This window comes from Prenolepis imparis, unplaced genomic scaffold, assembly GCF_030444845.1.
Source record: "Prenolepis imparis isolate NDT839.2.m4 unplaced genomic scaffold, iyPreImpa1.0 SCAF_1, whole genome shotgun sequence".
Lineage (NCBI taxonomy): Eukaryota > Metazoa > Arthropoda > Insecta > Hymenoptera > Formicidae > Prenolepis > Prenolepis imparis.
Genome location: NW_028141159.1, coordinates 9,118,616 through 9,140,132, shown reverse-complemented (window position 1 = coordinate 9,140,132; position 21,517 = coordinate 9,118,616). Strand labels below are relative to the sequence as shown.

The window sequence follows — 21,517 nt, the reverse complement described above, 5'->3', positions numbered from 1 at the left end:
TAGTTTTAAATAATATGTTATAATACTCTAAACTCGATTAATATTTTTGAAAGTTATCAGCTGATTTCCATAAAAAAATATTAATCGAGAATAAGATATTATAACATATTATTTACAATTTTACAACATTTTACTATTTTAATATTTTAACATATTATTTTAAAATTTAATTACCAAATTAACGCTTTAATTAGTTGATTTCTATGAAAAAATATTAATCGAGTTTAAACAAATTTTATATTTTTTAATAAACATAAAACCGAAGAATGGCGCGCGCGTAGCGCGCGCTTGTGTTGTTCTAGTACATATATAAAATAGGAAATAATATTCTTCATATATACACCTATATAATATAAACATTGAAGATATAAAACACGCATCTCATTTAATATTACTGCATCTATATACATATACCATTTGCTACACATAATAATCATATTCACATATACAATTTAAAATACTTTTCCAAATTTGGAGTATGTCGCAGCATATATTTTGTTACAAAATAAGTATTCTATACTCTATATAAGTATTTAGTCGTTCAATATAATAACTATTTGTTTATAATAAATACAATTATTATTTTTTTACAAATAGCACTCACTCAGCCTTACAGTTTACTGTTTAAAGTTTCAAAATGCGATACTCAATGGTTCTTTTGAAGGTCATAGAAATAATCGAAATTATACACAGCCTTAAAATATTCGCGAGCATTATGCTATTGCCAGAGCATCGCGCTATGATAATAACACGATGACTAAAGCACATTTGTTACAAAATATTTATAGCGACTTCTTGTAAAGGCAACGCTACTAGCATATTATTAATATCGATACGTCTTGTACAGACTGAGTTGCTTGAATATATTTTGTATTGAGTACTTTCGAAAATGATCCAAACGTAGATCCACATCGAAGTTCCACATAGATCATTTAGAATTTGCTTTAGTGTTGAGTTTTGCAATGAAGTCCACCGCCTGATTGTCTCCTTTTCTATGCTCCAATGCGCGAATGACGTCCGTACCTTTGAACCAATTTAGATTGACATTTAATATAAAATTCATAAGTAGTGCATATAATTAAATTATGTGCACATATTTATATAAATAGTATGCATTTTTTATATAATTTGTTTTAATTACAAAAGTAAACTATTAAATATAATATTGAATATAATATTAATTATTATTAGATATCTTGTAACTCTCGATGATTGAACTATTATGAGCTAATTATCCTTTCTGAAATATAATGTTATAGAAACTTATTTATTTTATAATACATACTTTTTTTGGTTGGACGGGAAAGTTTCAAATGAACTTGTTCTAAAGTTGCAAAGTCAGTTTCTGGTTCAGTATCAGGAATCTCGCTAAATGGTAGGAAAGCTTCAGCCATAAATCTTGATCTAAGAAAATCTTTGTCTTTTATCTCAAATGCCACTATAGCGTTCTCTATGGCTCTGTGTTCCGAAGTAAGAGGACTAAAATATCAGAAACATTTTATAAATATCATATATTATATGTAATTAATTAATAATTTTAATAATCAAATATTTTACTAACATGTTAAATGTTTCGTCAAAAAGAGGAAACAGCGTTTCTTTCTGCACATGCGTTTTCGGCACCTTAATATCAGCAAATTTCTCATCAGGCAGGAGTCTGATTTTTACATAGGAATCGCATTTACCTGTAATAAACATAATAAACTTATAGCTTATATAACATAAATATTCCTTAAACATTTGAAGAGACCCAGTGAAACTATTCATGCACGGTGAAGATGATTATCACTGTCGACGCAATCTATCCTTATCGATGAGGTCATTTACTTTAATTTAATTACAATATTAAATATTTAATTTTAGTTTTAATTATATCTAAAATAATTTCTTTGTTTAGTGACTTTGTTATTTCATATTTATTATTATGTGTTAATAATTATTTTAAAGAACCTCATATAAATAAGATTATAGATAACCGACATAAACAATATTCCGTGCCAATGTTCAATTTTTAACACCAGGAAGACCATTGTATTCACTAAAACTTATATTCTTTTATTTTTATAAAACGTCAATACAGATTTGCTCGTGTCATGCATTCTCAAAATGCTATTTCCGCGAGAGCAGGCAATTTGATAGAGAATCGTGTAACAATAATGAGGGAGAACTTTATTTCACATTTGCTTTTACATACTTGTCTTCCCTTCTTTGAGTCTTTGTTTAGATTTTGAGTGCAGTTTGCGTTCGAGAGTAGACAGCTTGCCTATAAAATCGCCTACAAAATCGAAAAAATATCATTCCTTCTCTTAAATCGCGAAATCCGCGATTCTTTACACCAGCGATCAAAGATTAAAATAAAAATAACCACTTATTCCCACGATAAAGAAATAATTATCCGCAAATTATTACTTGAAACATACATTTGTTTTAAATTATTTAACTATTACTTGTGTATCATCAGATGTTCCGCTTATATAAGATAATTTTTCGTTTCGTAACTGCAAATTTCACTTGGTATGTATTCAACTGCGTACTTCATATTTTTTGTCTAATAACCTTTGTTATTTTCGCAAACGTTAATTTTACATCATTACACAAACATTGTATTAATCTTTTATATTTCTTTTGTAGATAGATATAATTTTACTTACCGTTGCTATCCATACTATGAAGATTTCTGGCATTCAGAATCTGTATATTCAAGGAATTATCGATGAAATGTGCTTTGATGGTGACAAGACCATAAATAGGTTCCTCAATTTCCTTCTGTTCCTCTAAACGTTCCTGATGATAACGATGTATGAGCTCAGCAGTTTCAAGTCCATGTAATTTTAAAAGACGTTCGATCTTCTCTAAAACTTGCACATTTGCTGTTTCATTGGCACCGAGATTAAAATATCGGATGAGCGTGTGAAGAGTTCGATGTAAGTTCGAATAAAATGCTGGCGGTCGTCGTTTCTGTTAAACAACAATTCTATTTTATGAAAAACTAAAGCTCTTTATGATAAAAGAAAAATATACTTTTATGTCCGATAAATATGTACCTCTAAATTAGTGTTGACTAGCTCATACAGCGTCTGTGACATGATATCCCAAATCACCAGGAGAACTCTTTTAAAGTTGTCCTCGTTGAAATTATCATGTAACGTTGCCAGATTACTATCTAAATACTGCAGCAGACGATCCATCGCGTTGCTAGTCGTATCAATTAATTCGGCTCCCTCCATGAGATATCTGCAAACGCAAACAAGTCTTTCATTAGAGTATCTTAGGATGTAATTAAATTTAAAAAGGGTGGCAAGTTGCGCTTTTTATAAATTTCGTTATAAATTGACAAAAATTATTCAATGTAAAGGAAATAACAAATTTGACATACCTGCTCATCGCAGGAGCCATTTTATTAGCTACAACTTCTAACAACTCTATGATCTTGTTCTTCACAGTATCTGCGGCGTTATCAATAATAAGCTGAAGAGTCTGCCGACAACGATCAGCCTCTTCTTGAGTCCTATGTTCCCCTAAAGCTTCCACGATTTCTTGCAATCCTAAATCTTTGGCCAATGGCGCGATCGACGTTCTGATATAATCGATATTATTAATTGCAAAACACCAGGCTGTCGATATTGTAAATTTTTTCTCATAAACGCTACTCTGCGAGAGCTGCTCTAATTCCGTTGTCATTTCTGCTTTTGCTGCCGTCTTATCCGCGTATGCAATGGAACATTTACAAATGTCCTGTGATAAACAATCGTATTATTACAAATTATTTAAATTTATTTCTATTAAATTAATTTTATCTGTTTTTATTTATATTCGATTTTTCAATTAACAAGCACATATATACTATATGTTAATTGTATTAAACTTCAGGTAGAAACATTTTTAAACTTACGTCAATGATCTTTGCTATGAATGTGTAGGAACCTTCAACGTCTGGCCACGCAAGCTGTGTCCAAAAGACTTTGATTTGATAAAAAGTTGTTAATGTATCCACCGCGCTCGAACTGTACTGAACGCTATTGTCAATTGCTTGTAAAGTGTCAATCTCGACCGCTCTGTCAATGCGTTTAAGTGCTTTATATACTGCGATGTCTAACCAATGCGCAACACCACCTCGAAACCACTCATGATACTTTTGTATTTTCATATCCTCCAGCTGCCCTTCGGCACAAAGTACCTGACCAAGTCTGTAATTAATATATATCGATTATTAGATTGTTTAAAATTATTGACACATCATGTAAAAAAATATTATAATAAGAACTCACACTGCATATCTTTGGAGCGCAAGATAAAGCTCAAACAGAGTTGTGCCTAAGCTTAATTCCGCATTGTCGGTGCTGTCAACTTCAATTCGCTTTAATCTGGCGCACACATCCTCTATAATAATCATGCACATATCGCTGATTCTTTTCTCATACGCAATATATAACATTCTTGCATATGGAACATTAATTTTTCTAAAAAAAATTGTAATTAATATTTGTTATATTATTTGTATTTTATTGAGTATGTTTATTCTGTGCATTTTCTTTAAAATAACTTACTTTATAAATAATTTATCATAATTCTCGATAGCTTTCTGTAAGTCTGCTCTAATCAATTGAATTACTTTAATATGATACCTAAGCGCATCTTCGTCCGATTCTGTTTCAGGCAAATTATTGCTTACTATATGTTCAAACCTTAAACATGTCAAAATGTCTGCCTTGAATAAAAATGTCAAATAATATTTTAAAATACGTTTTATTTTATACTTACCATTCTGCACAGTTTTGTATAATAGTGTATTCCAAGCCTTGTAATACGTCTATTTTGACATCTTCAAATTGAGGAAACCAAGAGTACATTTTGTCCGGAAAGAGGTCAATCTCTGCAGGAACTTTCAGAGATGATATAGATGATAATATCCTATATTATAAAATAATCAAAATTTATATAAATATTTTATTTATCTCTTAAAGTATTTTTCTATTTGATATTATTAAATTTACTACCTGTCTAGTCGCACAAGTAACATTTAATAATATTCAATACAGAAAATTTGCATCAATCAAATATGTGATATACTAGAGTTAATAAAATGGTAGGAATATTAAATAATTACCCTAAAATAGCGGATAATTGTATCACAACATTTCTATCTCCCAAAGTCAGTCTTCGAATTTTTCGTATACTGTTTAAGCATGAATACAGAATTTTTTTGGTGGCATCCCAGAAGAGTCTAGTTTCGTCGACAGAGAACAAACCGCTGTCCATTGGCCTGAGCAAATCAATCGCGAGCTTATTAAAAACTGTGAAACTTAATGGATGCTCTTGGTGAATCCTTGCATATTCGACCCATTGTGCCAAAGCGAGATTTCTAGCTAATAAACCACGTTGAGCGCTATGCTGAAGAATGAGGGCTTCGGCTGGTGCTGACCAACGACCACACCAACAGTATTTCTCAATTTTTTCCATCTCAATTTCATGAAGTAGCAATACTCTCAACAAATGTCGATGTTCTTGTGCGGCTACTTGTGCATTATGTTCCGCGCTGAAGGCCAATCGAAGCTTTACAACACCCCGACGTTTTGATTTGTTCTTTTTATCTAGAGCGTACCACATAGTATGTCCCGTTGTTGGTATATCCTAAAAAAATATAATGATACATGTATAAATAGAACGTATAATTAATATTAAAAATACAAAAATTATATTTAACATATGTATATGTTAAAATGCAATGTTTGTATATAATCTCATTAACAAATATTTTTCTAATAAAGGAAAGAGTGATTAATTATATGTATATTTAAATTAAATGTTATATATAAATTTTATATAAGTAATATATATTAATAATATGTATATTATATTAAGATTATGTGCGGATTATATATTTATTTTTATAAGCACTTTCTCTTATAAAAAATGTGATATATGTTATTAAAAAGATAGGAATATAATGTACCGAAACATTCTATATACGAAGCGTGTTTTTAAGTAGTCATCATTTTTTTCTAACATTTTTAGTGTCAAGAAATAAACTGTTATATTCTCTGCATAATAATTCGTATAGAAAAATAAAATGGACATGTACAAGTGCTGTGCCAGTAATAAAGGTTTTTTCTCTTACTTTGTTTCTTTTTACTGTCCGATTAGACCTTACTTAAAAAATATACCTAGTACATATATGCTAATTAAATTTTAGATTTTACCTTTAATGGTATTCGACATCGACCGATGAATTCATTATCATGACTACCAGTCGTAGCTGTTACTGCAATTTCTTTGGCTAGCTTAACCAAGCCACGAACACCTTTAACATCTTTAACTTTGCTCATTTTTTCAGGCACGGTTTCGGCAGCGTCAAAATCCCTGGAATGCGTCGTATTGGAATTATAATAATTAATGGAATTAAAATTGAAATTATAATAAATTACAGTAATACATTTTATACAAGCAATATATATATATAATAATATATAACTTACCATACTTCAAGGCACAAGACGTCGTTTTCAGGATCCTCTAATGGTCTAAATAATAAAAATATATAATTTAAAAATATTTGATTTTATATTAATTTTAGGTAGACATTTAATATATTAATAAAATTTTTATATGGCATAGAAATTTATTGATATTTTTAGAACATTTCATACTCTGATATACTCTTTTATACGTTTTAAAAAGATTGATAAAATTTGTCCACAATTAAAAAATATAATGTTACATGTTAAAATAAAAATGTTTTAATTATTTCACAAAATTACAAAAAATGAATATTTTACTCACAATTCAAAATGTTCCTCCCAAACTGGACTAAGTGTACAAGTTTTCACGGCAGTATTGTATCTTCTGGTCGGGGCTGATTCGAGATAAAGGGCACAAAAAGGATCACTTTTGCCGTTAGAATCTTTGGAGACTAGTTCTTTAGCTTCGATTACTTCAATATTCAGATGCAACTCTGGTGGCTAAAATATGAGCAATAAAATTATAATATTAAATATATATATATATATAAATATGTATTATACTACCTTTCTGTGTCAAAATGATTATAAAAATAATTACCTCGAGATTTTTTGTTTCTTCTAACACTCGTTCGTGTGTTTCGTTATCGACTTTAAAAGCGTTTTGTAAGTGGTTAAAAAGAGCTTCTTGGCCACACTCTTTAGAAATGTCGAAGCCAATCTGATGTTGTGTCATATACAGCAGTGCAGCATAAAGTTCTTCGATCTATAAACAGCACATCACATAGAATATTAATTACAAAGAAGTAGCAAAAGACACACATACATATATATAACGACAAGATATTCCTTTATCAATTATCATTGACAGTCAATTTATGAGTTTTATTTTGCTTAACTCAAATCTCATATAATGCTCTTAATTGCGAATTTGCTAATTGATGATTTGCTATGTTATGACAATATAATCTGCCGATAATGAAAGACAGTTTCGAGCGTGTTATTTTCGAAGCTCTGCTGAAAGGGACCATCTGCGAGTCAAAGTACAAAGTCTTTAATAAAATTATTCACATTTTTAAAACAATAGTGTTATAATCACACAATAGAAAAATAATTTTAAATAACTTTTATGATATTTAATATATGTAAAACTGATGATATATATGTAAAACTAGAAAAGTCAAAGTAAAATATGTATCACATATAAAACAAAATATCTGAATTTTTAAAATTATTATAATTCAAGTAAATTTAACTTGTAATTATAATAATTTTTAAATAACACATAATATTAAATTATTTTAATAAATTAAAATTAAAAGAAAATTAAAAGAAATTAGAAAAAATAAAATGCAAAAGCATATAGAAGAAATAATATATATAAATATTAAAAGGAAGAGAAAGAGAGAGGATGGAAAAGGGAAAAAGTGTGAAAATTAATAAAAACTTTTTGTCGAAGTTCCAATATCTGATTTTTTTTCTAGAAAGAGATTGAAAATGATCTTACGAATTTTCTTCATTATTAATCAGAACCACTTCAAGAATATTCGATGCTCAAACTCACCGTCATGGATTGCAAGAGTGCATTGGTCCTACGTTCAATCTCAGCCTTTGGCACTCCGCAAAAAGTATTTCTCATGCGATTGAGAGTGGTCGCCCCTATGAGCGGATTTGTGCTCACCATATTGAATCTCATATATGTATAGTCACTTCCCAAACTTACAAACAAAACTTACACAGACAGTCATGTAGTCACATTGAATTATGTATTCAGTTCTTTTATGATACACATTATGTGTGTCCAAAAGAGTCATTGTTAAATGTACAATCAAATCGTAATTTGTCAGTCAACGATACGTCGTCAATTTTCTTAGATGATTCGTCTCGAACGGTTTCGACGACGATAACGAACAGCAGATCTAAAGAAGAGGAATCTAAAGTGACGCGACAATGACCCGCGTAACCGCAAGACAAAAGATCATATTGTTAGCTAAGAACAACGACGTTTATGCATCAGTGATCCTGGCCTCAATCAGATGTCAAACTTGTTCACACCGACACGTTCGAAACTTGCGTAAGGAAGAATTGACCGTGCAATGACTTCTGTGATCACATTCAATAAGGAATAATAAAAATTATTGGTTCAGCCAAAGATTATTTTCCGAAAGCGTTTCATGAGTTACTGACGGCACTGTACAGAGAAAGAGTCGATTTATCGCACGCTCGATCGACGAATTTCGTTGCGGTATTGAACGCACTTTGTCGACCAAAGATGAACTTGCACGACCTTTCTTATCGGCAATACGACGAGTCGTCGCATATTTGACCATGTGTATGCATAATCAACGATCACAATCGATCGTAGCATGTATAATAATCATAATACTTTGCTTAATCGAGATATCATACGGTCTGATACAAGCTTGCACGTTCACATTATTAAGGAGCTTAGAATAAGATCGTCGCTATTAAATAAAATTCTCAGTGGAATTCTCGTATTTCGTTATTTTATTTAGTATTAAAACGATTATAACCAAGTTTAAAAAAATTAATTATTTAATTTATTTTTACTATGTGCAATATTAAAAAGTGAAGGTTGCTTGAGGGTGTCTCTTTAGGTATTTATAGATGATGGATGAAAAATTTATTGTCGATTTATCAACGTAAAAACAAGTTAATAATATTTTAAGAAAGCAGATAAATTTTAATCATTGTGATAAATTTTAGAGTGTTGGTAAACATTGCATTTTATTATTGGCTATATCAGCCAGCAATACGTATATGTTTTACATACAACAAGTTAACAAGTTAAAAAAAATATTAAAACTGTAGCAAGTGCAGTACTCTTATATTTATGCGCTGTTATTGTAATTGCGGTTTTCTAACATCTTCAAATGTTCTTTATCGTGTTTGCAGAAAGATAGTCGATAATGTGGTAAGACATGCTTAAAATAGTTGAATCCATACCAGCAATTTCAAAGAGATATTTTCTAAATAAACTATCTCCACAGACCTGCTATAACAAATTTTCTGGAATAGTCGATATAATATTATGAACACCTTGAGCATTTTATATACATGGATATTATATCAAGAAGTAGGTTATTATTTTTCAAATTAAATATTAAATAAAAAAATTTACGAATTAAATTAAAAGTATTGGTAATAATAAGCAATATCTATATAAATTTCTTATCAAGATGCTACTATTATTTAAAATAAAATTGTGAAATATAGTGTAGCTCTTTTTTTCTATATTTTGCATACTCTGCTTCTTATGTGGAAACTTTTAATTTCTAATGAAGGTCATAAGGTCAGCAATTCTGTATGTGAAAAGACTAGAATTTGGGTCACAGCCTTCAATGTCCACGTAGATATAGTTGCCAAGCGGAATTGACTTTGACAGTGAGATTTAGATTGCACTATATTTCAAAGTTAAGTTAAATGGTGATGAAAACAACTTCCTTTAAGCAAACAATATCATCAAATATTTAATACGCGTTAATTGTTTTCTATTAATTTTATATTATATTTTTTGCAGAACAAGAAAGATTTATATATACATATGTATATATAAATCTTATATATATGTATGTTCTCAAGAAAGAAGATCATGTTTATGTATTTGAATAATCTGAAAATAAGTAGCAAATCTGAACACAAAAGAACTGTGTCGTATCCCGTTTAGAGTGACCTACAGGACAAGTGTAACCACAATGCGTTCATATGTTCGTGCAATTACGTCCAATGAAAGTTGATATACCGACAATTAGTTCATTGGCCATCAAGGCGTATCGAAACACCCGTTGTACGATACATGGAATGTGTGTACATGTTTTTATCCTTCTTATTCCGTCCTCGTTTAATTTTCATAAAATTATGCAATTTTGAGCTGGTCCAACTCTACGCCCACTTTAATACCGAGTCTATCTTTCGACGGAAATAAGATATACTAGTCATTACATATACATATATACGATGTCATTATAATTACAATTAGTTTACACAATATTAATAAGTTTGAATAATTTATATCATATCTATTATTTGGACCTTAGCTGACGAAAAATTTAATTTAGTTTAGATTTAAAATTTAGAATATATTTTAGAACATATAAAAACATTTCTTAAAAGTATATAATAACGAAAGATATATTGATTTATATACAAAAAAATTTGTTGGTAATAAAAAAAACAGGAAACATACTATAAATATTGAGACGCGCGTGATGATACCACGTGACGATTCGATTCGTTTTTAAACTGTCTCTGACAATTTGCCAGTTTTACAAAAGGCTATCGGACATAAAAAGAAAAAGCTAACCAGTTCAACCCAGTTTTTCGAGTAGCGATTTATTTTTACGATTTAGCAAATATCAAAAACTGAAGTACTTGAATTATATTAACATTGTAACTGAATGAGCTATAGAAAATTTATATTTATGCTTATATTTTGCATGCATATTATAAATACATATATTATATATTTTTATTAAATTGTCATTATACTAACATTCATTAATTTTTTTATTTTTTAAATAATTTTTAAATTTTTATTAAAAGAGATTCTAGTTGTATTACAATTTATTTTTAATTCTTCTACATTATATACTGATATTGCTTATCAATCAAACATCAAAATTAAACACAACTTAATTTTATATTAGAAATACGATTTAGAAAAAATATAAAATTTTTTAAATAAAATATTTATAATTATTCTGATGATATTTTCTTCTCTATGATCCACAGAATCACACAACACATAAATCGAATTCTATTTCACTGAGAGATATTTATATTTAGAATACACATTTTTTGCACAACTCACTAAAAATTTTTTCAAATATTAAAACGAATTTAAAACAGATTAATAAGAATAAAAAATTAATTACTTTCCATCGAGATTATTTATACATTAACTGTAAAAACACGCAAATATGTTTATGTTTTATTGTTTTACACTTCTGGAAATCAATATATTTTAAAGATATTTGACAATCCAATTGATTAATTTATAACCATTAGTGATAAAGCTTAAAAAAGGTGGTAAGGATAATCGGCGTGAGAAGACAAGACAGGAACTTGACGGAGGCAAACACCACACTGCCAGGAATAGATAGACCGACGGATCAGAATCGTCGTACGTCGACGAGAAGACCTCGTGGTAGTGTAACGTGCATTTGCTAACGCACAGACACGTGGATCTTATTTCAGATTGAGTTTAACTACTCGATTAAGCATAACACCCCATATGGAGGATGCATGTGTGAGGATATAATTGTACTGTACTTATTATTTGAGAATATTCGCGATCGACATAATTTCGTATATATTTTACAATCAAATCACAAATGTGCAAATCGCTTATAATACAAAACTATCAAAAGAGAAAGAGAGAGAAAATTGCATTGTTCAATCTCACTATAATATATATTTCTAAATTTTTAAATAATTTGTTATATATTGTTTATATCTTGTAATTTTTTAATACGTTAATAATAATTCTTAATTTTTCTCTTGACATAGTATAAAAATATTTGACTGACTAAGAATTTATTGCGTGTGATGCAGCATTTTAACTTATTGATGATTATTTTGTATCAAAGTTCAACTATAAGACTGTAGAACAACGACTGATTCTTGAATCAATAAAAATTTATTGGAATATTTTATTGAATGTGACATCACGCAAAACAAATTACAGAAATGTATGAAAGGATATATTCATTACGTTATTGAATCTTTTGCAATCAAATTATTTATGCGTAATTACATAAGTAATAAAATATTTTTTTGCAGAAATATCTGATACAAATTGCATGTACTATACAAATATTCAGCATATCAACATATAGGCTAGAGTGTAGTGCAAAAGTGGCAATATAATGTGCAAATAAATTTGCTTATTATTAGTCGATTTCAGACTTACGTATTTTTTCTCTTTTTCTTCACTTTTATTAAAAAGTGGTTCGTCAAAGATCAAACGCATTATTTTATGTCGAAACAAATTTAATGATATAATTTACACTGTTGAAGAAAGACATGATTTCGTATGGTAACACAAGGGAACGTCTAACTTCGACTACCCTTCGTGCCGGACTGATTGTGAGAAAGAGACCTTTGGAAAAATCAATACCGTTACAATCATGTCGCAGGACATGCAATATACACAAAATATGAAGTTTCGATCTAACAAGCAGGAGTATGAATCATGAATATCTATCATGAATACAAAAAGTTAACTATATTTTACTGTAACTACGGAGAAAATAGGCAAAAAAAATCACTCATAACTAATATATAAAACCTTCATTATGCATACTTTTAAGCTTAACAATAAAATAACGGGCCTTTTTTTGTTTAATTAATATAAATAATCAATAAATGTTACGATATTCTAAATTTATCGAATTTTTATTGTTAAATTGTTCCATGAAATGTTATTTTTAATTATGAGTTTATCACTTTTTATTTAAGATATAGTCTCTAATAAATTTTTCCGAGACATTATTTATATATAATATAAATATAAATTACGAATGTTAATGCGCCAACATTGATAAAATTTAATTTCACATACAGTTAATGTGATTACTTTTTAAAATTATTCTCCCACGTCGGGACGAATCTGGTTTGAATTAAAAAAATGCGGTGTGAATATAACGCGTTATATAAAAGTTCTTTCGACTGCTGTGCGTAAGCATTACAGAGAGTAAAGAGCCATTTCGATCTTGAACAGACCATCCGTTATCTATTGACGTAGAGGATATGGTATGGATCTACTCTCCAAGTATTTTCAGACAACACTTTGCGTGCTGTTAACGCGTGAAAATTTGTTTCTTGCCGAAAGCAGTCATTAATAACTTGTGATATAACAAGCTATCTTAAATTAGAATATCAAAATAAGATACGATAATATCGTCTCTAAAAAAAGATATTAATCTTCTAATATAGATCGGTTTATAGCTCTCGGGCACTATGCTTGCATTTGGAAGATCTGATTGTGAGTTAAGCTATTTAATTTTACAAAATTTGTAATATTTTATATAAAAATGTAATTGTGCAGTAAAATAACATAAAGTTGTACTTTTTCGTTGTTTATTAACAAAAACTAAAAAAAATGGTGTATGCATATATATATATACATATAAAAGATTTATTATAATTTATAATTATAATAACATTAGTATAGTATTAATTTATTTTTTATTGTTTTATTAGTAATAATATTAGTAATAATATAAAATATTTAGCACTCACGTTTAAGCCCATTGATTCGGCCAAGAAAATCCGAGCATGCTCATTTTCGTCTCTATCGCTGTCAGTTTCCAGCAGGGCCTCAGTTGGCTCATCAATGCTTCCTTCTTCACTTACGGTATCTTCTTCTTCTGGCGTTTCATCCTTTTTCTTTGGAAGCGGACCCTCTGCTTGTTCTTGAGCGCGAACTTTTTCCGCAAGCAATGTGCCGAGATTTTCGAAAAAGCCGCCATCGGATTCTTGTATCCTAAAAGTATATAAAAAATTTTTAATTAATTTAATTATATCTTAATTTTATAATTTATTATAAAATTTTGTATTTTGTTGATATGTATTTTGTTATATATTTTCTTGTTGTATTTTGTTGTATATTTTCTTATATAAAATTAAAATTTATTTTATTTTACAAAATATCAAAATATAAGGAATGTATACTTTTTAAATATAGTTGTAATTGTCATGTTACTTAAAATATGTAGAAAAATAAATATTATGTATATCATTTAAAATCTTTATATGTATATTGAAAAATAAAAATGTGTAAAATATATTTTGCTTTAAAGCTATAAGTGAGCCAAAATAATTCAGTAATATTTAATTTCTTATGATATTGATGAGAAAAAAGAGATATACACACATATATATATATATTACATATTTCTATAATAAATAAAACGTTAAGACAACATTCTACATATAATGCGTTTACACTACAAGGCAATATTCTATACATATAATGCGCTTACATACAATCAACTTGATGTCTGATAAGCGATACATTTAAGAAATAAATCCAATGCCCAATACTTTCACACTCCACTGTAATATAGCACTACTACAAAACTTATACATTAATATACATTATAGCCCTTTTAATATTTCAATATTTCTATTACTAACAATAAGACTATACTTCAGAGGAAACATATTTATAAATAAGATATTTCACCTTAAATGAGATAATTAAAATAAATATTGTTTTTAAGAAAGGAAAGAAAGGAGAAAAAATATGGGACAGTTAGGAAGTGTTTAGGAGTTTCAAATTTTGGACAAAAATACGCGTGCGTGTGTACAAATCGTTAAAAAGCATAAGCTTTATAAAAGCGCGTGGGTCACAATAAACATTGCCATTGTACTAAATGCTATTGTACTAAAATGCACCGTAAGCCTTTCCAAACGGATTACACACACATGAAAATTTTCTCATTTCACCTTTTATTAATAAAGTTGAACGCCGCAAATTTCCAATAGAATCTTGCGACGGTCACTTCTTTTGCTTCCGGTTTTTGAGACATTCGAACAGCGGCAATCGCATAATATGGATGTTTTTCGTCCAGCTTTTCGAAGTGGGCCATTTTCTCTTTTTTAGTCCTTTAGCAGAAACACAACACGTCTAACGAAAAAGTTATGTAAGATGGAAAAAGCACGCTGTATTGTCAGGTGAAAAATATTCTTGTTTTTTGCTATTTTTAAATTTTATTTTATAACGTTCTAATTTTTAAGATTTTGAACTAAGCAGGAAAATTTGTCTAGTTTTAAATTAAAATAAAAAATGCGCCTATTACAAAGAATAAATTTTATAAAATTAAAGTTTAATTATGAAGTTAACAAATTTCGCGGTAAGTTCGAATGTTTCCTTTATACACTCGTACTTTAATTATTCAACTTCACTTTGATAAAATTTTTGTTGCAGAACATAACATCTCTTCTGATAAGAAACAACGCGATGCACTGTGATCAGCAAATATCATTCTTAAAACCTTTTTTGTGCTATTTAACATGCAAGAATCAACTAGTAACTAAAGCTTGATAGTGAATTGATGTTGCTCACATTATTTTAGGCTGGTATTGTTTTTTTTCAAATCACCAAGTTATTTTTCTTAAGCTGTGTATGTTCTCGTTTCACGACTTTGTTCACACTGACTGTCACAATGTTATGGCTTGGTCATATAAAAACCGGAACTTAATTGCTTATCTGCTACGTAAACGAAATCCCACACGCATTATGAGTTATACGAGATTCCCACAATCGCAAATTACAGTCTATAGATTCCGCGAAATTAAATCGGCTTGTATTATGTAGATTTATATGAACAGTTTCGGTACTGGTAAAACACGTATGGGCCGGGCCCGGTTTCTTTGCAAACTGAATATAAACTCAAATGAGAAACAGGTAAGAGATTAGCAAGTAGGAAGTACTAACATGCTGCCTGGTGTCTGATTACACAAATAATTTGCGATAGAGATATAATTAGAATCTTTCAACTAACGAGAAAATGGTTATATAATCTAACGGATTATTAGAATTTGTATTGTCTTTAATGAACGCTTTGTACTTCTTTTTACGTAAATCAATTTTGCTCTATTTCATAAAATTTAACTAATATAAATAGAAAATAATTCGACTAAAAAAATTTATTTTAATTAAAATTTAATTAAGAAAAAATTAATTTGTACAAATAAATTAGATAAGATGTAGAATTTTTATTAATCTTTTTGTAATTGCAGTGATAATTTTAAACACCTACAACTAATGAAGTTAAATTACTACGAAGTAGTGTATTACGTAAAAGTTAATGAGACTAATTTGAAAGAAAATAATAATGTATTGATAGTTAGAATTCACATACAGCACATTGCATAATCGAAAATGTGATAATGAATTTATAATAAATTAATTTGTGAACGAATCTGTATATATAGCTATAATAATAATTCTCAAAGATACGAGTGAAAATAAGTTGTGATAGAACAATATCTAGCTGCATAAAGTATATATAGTATTATGTAATATAATATTTTTAATTTATTCCAATCATCTGTTTTTATGAATATATATTTTGTTTTTAAATATTTTTTTTGTATTTCTCTATAACATTTTTTTGTCTAGTAACTTGTGAATATATTATGCTAATAACTGTTATAAAGTCAAATTACATAAAAATTATGCGTTTATCAGATAAGTGAGATTTATGATAGAGAGATAAGCACAAGTTAGTTGATAACATGTATAAAAGTATCACGTAACATGTATAATTGCCTGTTTGCTGATCATTCAAGCTTAGTGTAAGAAACAATTAACGCTTAAAAACAGAAAAAATAAAAGCAAAACTATTTCAATTCACCTTAATTAATCAATTAAATAATTTTGATCGAACGTATATTTTTCTTATTTTACGTGCATTTCGTTTAAAAAGATATTTAGAAGAATAAAAAATAATTAAAAAATTTATTATAATCTCCAATTAATAAATAATTAAAGTAATATTGAGAACAATCTGCCTAAGCTTTTTTAAACATTTTATGTAGAATAAAACAGGAAGTACGTTCTTGAATCACGAAGCGAAAAGAATAGAAAAGAGATGTTTGTTCATTTGCGTCACTGCTGCGTTCCTTTTTTTCGAAGCAATGCATTGTGTCTTCTCTTGAGCCTCTTTTATTCTTAACTCAAGAACGAAGTGATTCATGGTGTCGCATACCAGTTGGGTACTTTGCGGTCGATCGTCGTTCGAAAAATGTATGTTTATATAATCTTATTTTATTCTTCTTTGTCATCTACTTTTAAACTCTTATGATGCATTGTAATAATCTTGAAGATTAAATAGTTCAATTGGATTGTTTCTCATTAATTGATTTTGATATTAATCGATTAATCGCAATTTTCATTACATTTGATATGAATTTATAGCTCATTTATAATCTGTGTAAAATTGACGAAATAATGTTGCACAAGACTGCAAACATAATATATTTTTTATTGAAATTTGTAGAAAAATTAAATGGCATGTTTGTTATTCTGTAAATGGCTCACTCGTTTTTTATTGCTTAAACTTATTGTTTGATCGATCTTTTCAAAAAATGCTGCATTATTATGATACATGAAACTGAAATATTGTTTTGCGCAAATCATAAGCGTAAGGTTTATTGTGATGTAAGTCGAGGGCAATCTTCAATGACATAAATGACCTCGAAATAATATAGCCGGTCTGGAACGTGTGTTTTCAGTTTCAAATTTATCAATACAATATATTTACTATATATAATGCAAATATGATGTGTTTGTGTTGCTTTCTCAATATACAGTAATTAAACAATAAATTAAAAATTTTAAAAAATATATATAATTTATCAAATTTAATTTTCTTAAAATTGTTTACACAACATTTTATCCTTTTAATACTTTACAAGCAAGTAAAATGTTAGATTTTATCATGAGTTTTAAGTTTGCGATGCCTTAATATGTTCAGATTCCATGACACTGCAAAAAATTATGTAATTCATGTTATTATCGTATACAAAACTTCACTTGAGAAAAATTTCCATTGTTTTAATCTCGTAAATATCAAAGTATTCGACGATTATTTTTGCAAAGATTGATGACTGTTTATTGCATGTCATATTCATATATGTATATGTGTATGCAATTTTGAAAAACTCACTGAGATAGTATCAAATAATCAATTTATGTTTTCAGACGATTCACGCGGGCCATTCACCTAGAGCGATGATCTAAAGTGCTTTTCCCCTTCATCAAGTCATTCTTAACCATCAAGGAAACTAGGGAATTCCCTCACTTCAGTGTGACGTACACGGTATTTTCAAAAGTGTATCATCAAATGTTTGAATAAACCGTGGGAAATATTGTAAAAATAGAAAAATAAGCGTAAGATATTATACTTATTAATTAATGTATATATTATTTTAAAATATAATTTACATGTATAATTTTCTTTTGTTGTAGTTTAGTATTTAATCTTGTTGTTTACAACAACGAATTTAAGTTTACATTTAAATTTAAGTACTCAAGCAATACACACATGCACTAGCGGATCCTTGGGAGGGGGGGGGGGGTTAAACCCCCCCTTGGAAATTAAAAGAAACAGTTTTGCTGAATTTGTTTAAAAAATATAAGTAAAGAAAAACAAACATTAAAGAGCTATCGACGTCGTTGATCCTGGAATAAATAAATCTAATCATGAAACCAAAAATATTAAATAAAATAATTTTGCAAAACCCCCCCCCATTATCGACGTCAGGATCCGCTAGTGCACACATTTAAATATGATTTTATACTAGAAACAATGACGCATTAATAAATCATTTGTATTGATAAAATCGGATTACACCTGACCAAATTCCTTCACAGATGGTCGATTTCACGACCATCTTGCGACGTCTGTAGTTAATTATCTCCTATAAAGATGTTGGAAGGTATGAATCATATAACATCACAACGACCTTGCACACCAGGTCTTATGGAATGGGATATATATAGGCACACCTATATGTTTTACATACAGGTATAGAGCTCGGACTTGATCCCTACTCTGAACTGCTTCATGTTGATCTCACTCTATTAATAGATCTTACATATGCGTATCTGCTTTTACATATATATGTAGATACAATTTAATTTAATATTTCATCGATGAGCTAAGAGCATTCATCTAGTTTACCATAAGACGTTATCATCAATCATGAAAATTATGAGTATACCTGCAAACTTCATCGTTATTGACTTCTCAGTTTCATGCCAAATATGTCACTCACACACACACACACACACACACACACACACACACACACACACACACACACACACACACACACAAAATTAAGATTTCTCTTCTACACTTCTCTTAAAATTATAGACAATGATAGAAAAATATTTTCAAATATATATTTGCAAAATTTACGAAATTATGAATGCAATGTGCATTGTCAATATTGTTGTGTCATGTTAACAATATATTATATAAAAATATATTTCTTTTTAGTATGAGAAATTTTCTTTCGAATATATTTATTACTATATTTTTAAAACGTTTGAAAATTTTATTATACGTGAAAAAATATTGCACGTAAAAATATTAATGCTTACACTATTTAAAGTTAAATATTATTATTAATATAGATACACACATACAGTATATATATGTATATGTATATGAGATCTAGTTTTATACTTATTAAAAACATTTAAAAAATTTTTTTTATATAATTGTGACATCTTCTGTATCTTCCTTTTCGGGATATATATGTTATATGGAAAACTTAGCAACGTGTATAAGACAGAACGAGAGCAAAACTCAACATAAGAAATGTCAAACGCAGTTGACATTTATTTACCTTATCTCATGCTCCGATTTCTCTTGTCGTTCATTTTCTTTCGTCAATCTTTCTTCTACAATCTTGTGATAAAAATCTTTCCACATAATTTCTTCGTCCATCTTCCTAGCTCGATTTTTTCGGTCTCATCCGGTAATTAGAAGATATTTATATGCGATCCAGCGTTCTTCAAAGGATATAGCGTATTATTTTAAACATGCGATTATTTTGTGACTGTGTGCAGTTTGCGCCAAATGTTTATATACACGTAATATCAAAAACGCGCACTCACAAAAACATTCCTTGCTACAATTGATTTTTTGCACAAGACAGGAATTCGAGAGTGTCTCGCAACGAAAAGATGCCGGCTGGCGTTAACAGCAATATAGAAGCGACTATAGTAAACGTTCCATTTATTCGCAAATGAGAGTTCACCATTCACTTATACTTTTTGATCGCCCTGTAGATGGCACCTGCTATCAAGCCACAGAAACGTTCTTCAAGCAAAGCTTATCCATCGCGCATAACACAAAACTCTATATTTTTTATTTTTATATTTATATATTTAAGTAATTTTTATTTTACATCTTATTATTTTTTAAACGAGTACTTTGATTTTTTTTGCTTTTTAAGAAATAACAAAGAATGCATTAAATTATAGTTAATGTAGTAAAAATTAAATTCTAATTAAATCAATTTTAAATTGCGCTCTTTTTATTTCAATATTTAAATAGAAATTATACAAAAAATTATGTTAGCGCGCGTATAAGAAAAAAATATTTCACGTAATTTATTTAATCTGTAATCTTATCACTCTTTCTTATATAGTCATGATGTCAGACTAATTAAATTAAATTTTATGTCACAAGACGCACAGATGTAAATGACTCAACATTCGCGGAGTTTTTGTCATCTCAATGACATCATCTGTTATCTCTATGTTGAACATACATAAAATTAATATCGACGGATTCACTAAAGCAAAAATGATTTATACGCATTTTACACATTACATAATACATTACATATAACATGTACTAGCTGTTTTAAATCAAAATTTACTCAAAAATAAATTTACATGAAATATTTTTCTTACAAATGTCAATGATTGCTAAATAGCACTGATATAACGATATATTCGATCAATCAATATATCTTCTAGACAACACGAATACAAAGAATATATAAGCTCACATTTGTCACACAATGATTATCGCAATATAAATGTTAGTTTTATGAAGGAAATAATGTAAATGCAATTCCCTTACTGATTTTAGACCAGTATCTGTGCAGAATTGATTCCTGGCAAGCTGCTACCCAGACTGGCGTCCCGATCGTTGCGATGCTTGAACGCAGGCGCCATTTCGCTTGATACTGTATATATCTCTGCGAATGCGTTACAGCATCGCCAAACATCAATAACGTGTTTTGTAGCATTATAATATATAAATGTTAGCTTTGCATTTTTTACTTCAAATATTAATTTTTTTTTTACAAAACCTATAAATGCTGGTTATTATTTTTTAATCTCGAATATAAATTTTACTATCTATAACTATCAATATTGCATTGTTTATTAGACGACACGTACGTTAACATCTGCTTGAGTAAATGCATAAATTTTATTTTTATGATGTACGTCGAGATATGGCTTACAAAGAGATAAGCACAAATAAACTTATAAAAAATAT

The 21,517-nt window shown here is 28.8% G+C and overlaps 1 protein-coding gene and 1 long non-coding RNA gene across 11 annotated transcripts in view; one reads left to right on the top strand and one right to left on the bottom strand.

Annotated features, from left to right (window-relative positions):
* The window catches only part of LOC145944816 (uncharacterized), a 394,708-nt gene extending 375,909 nt beyond the window's left edge, over positions 1-18,799 (top strand). For both annotated transcript variants that reach the window (XR_014426733.1, XR_014426734.1), the window contains one exon: positions 18,193-18,799. This is a non-coding gene — a long non-coding RNA (uncharacterized LOC145944816). The remainder of the gene's footprint in view (positions 1-18,192) is intronic.
* On the bottom strand, positions 367-21,111 carry Stac (C2 and C2B_Munc13-like domain-containing protein staccato). Of its 9 annotated transcripts, none has more exons than XM_083053323.1 (20): positions 21,095-21,111; positions 19,848-20,013; positions 14,931-15,089; positions 13,722-13,965; positions 7,060-7,224; positions 6,781-6,959; positions 6,477-6,521; positions 6,201-6,360; positions 5,108-5,631; positions 4,762-4,911; positions 4,548-4,685; positions 4,269-4,460; positions 3,893-4,187; positions 3,377-3,735; positions 3,045-3,234; positions 2,652-2,958; positions 2,195-2,275; positions 1,562-1,685; positions 1,286-1,479; positions 367-1,023 (listed from the first exon to the last, which is right to left on the bottom strand). In XM_083053323.1, exons 2-20 carry the CDS (start codon positions 19,946-19,948, stop codon positions 929-931), a joined length of 3,702 nt encoding a protein of 1,233 aa, XP_082909449.1. In that variant the 5' UTR covers positions 19,949-20,013; positions 21,095-21,111; the 3' UTR covers positions 367-928. The 9 variants fall into 9 exon arrangements, with proteins under 9 accessions (XP_082909449.1, XP_082909445.1, XP_082909439.1 ...); XM_083053319.1 differs by lacking the exon at positions 21,095-21,111 and adding an exon at positions 20,119-20,318; XM_083053313.1 differs by lacking the exon at positions 21,095-21,111 and having other exon boundaries at positions 19,848-20,318.
* Between the last annotated feature and the right edge of the window lie 406 nt (positions 21,112-21,517).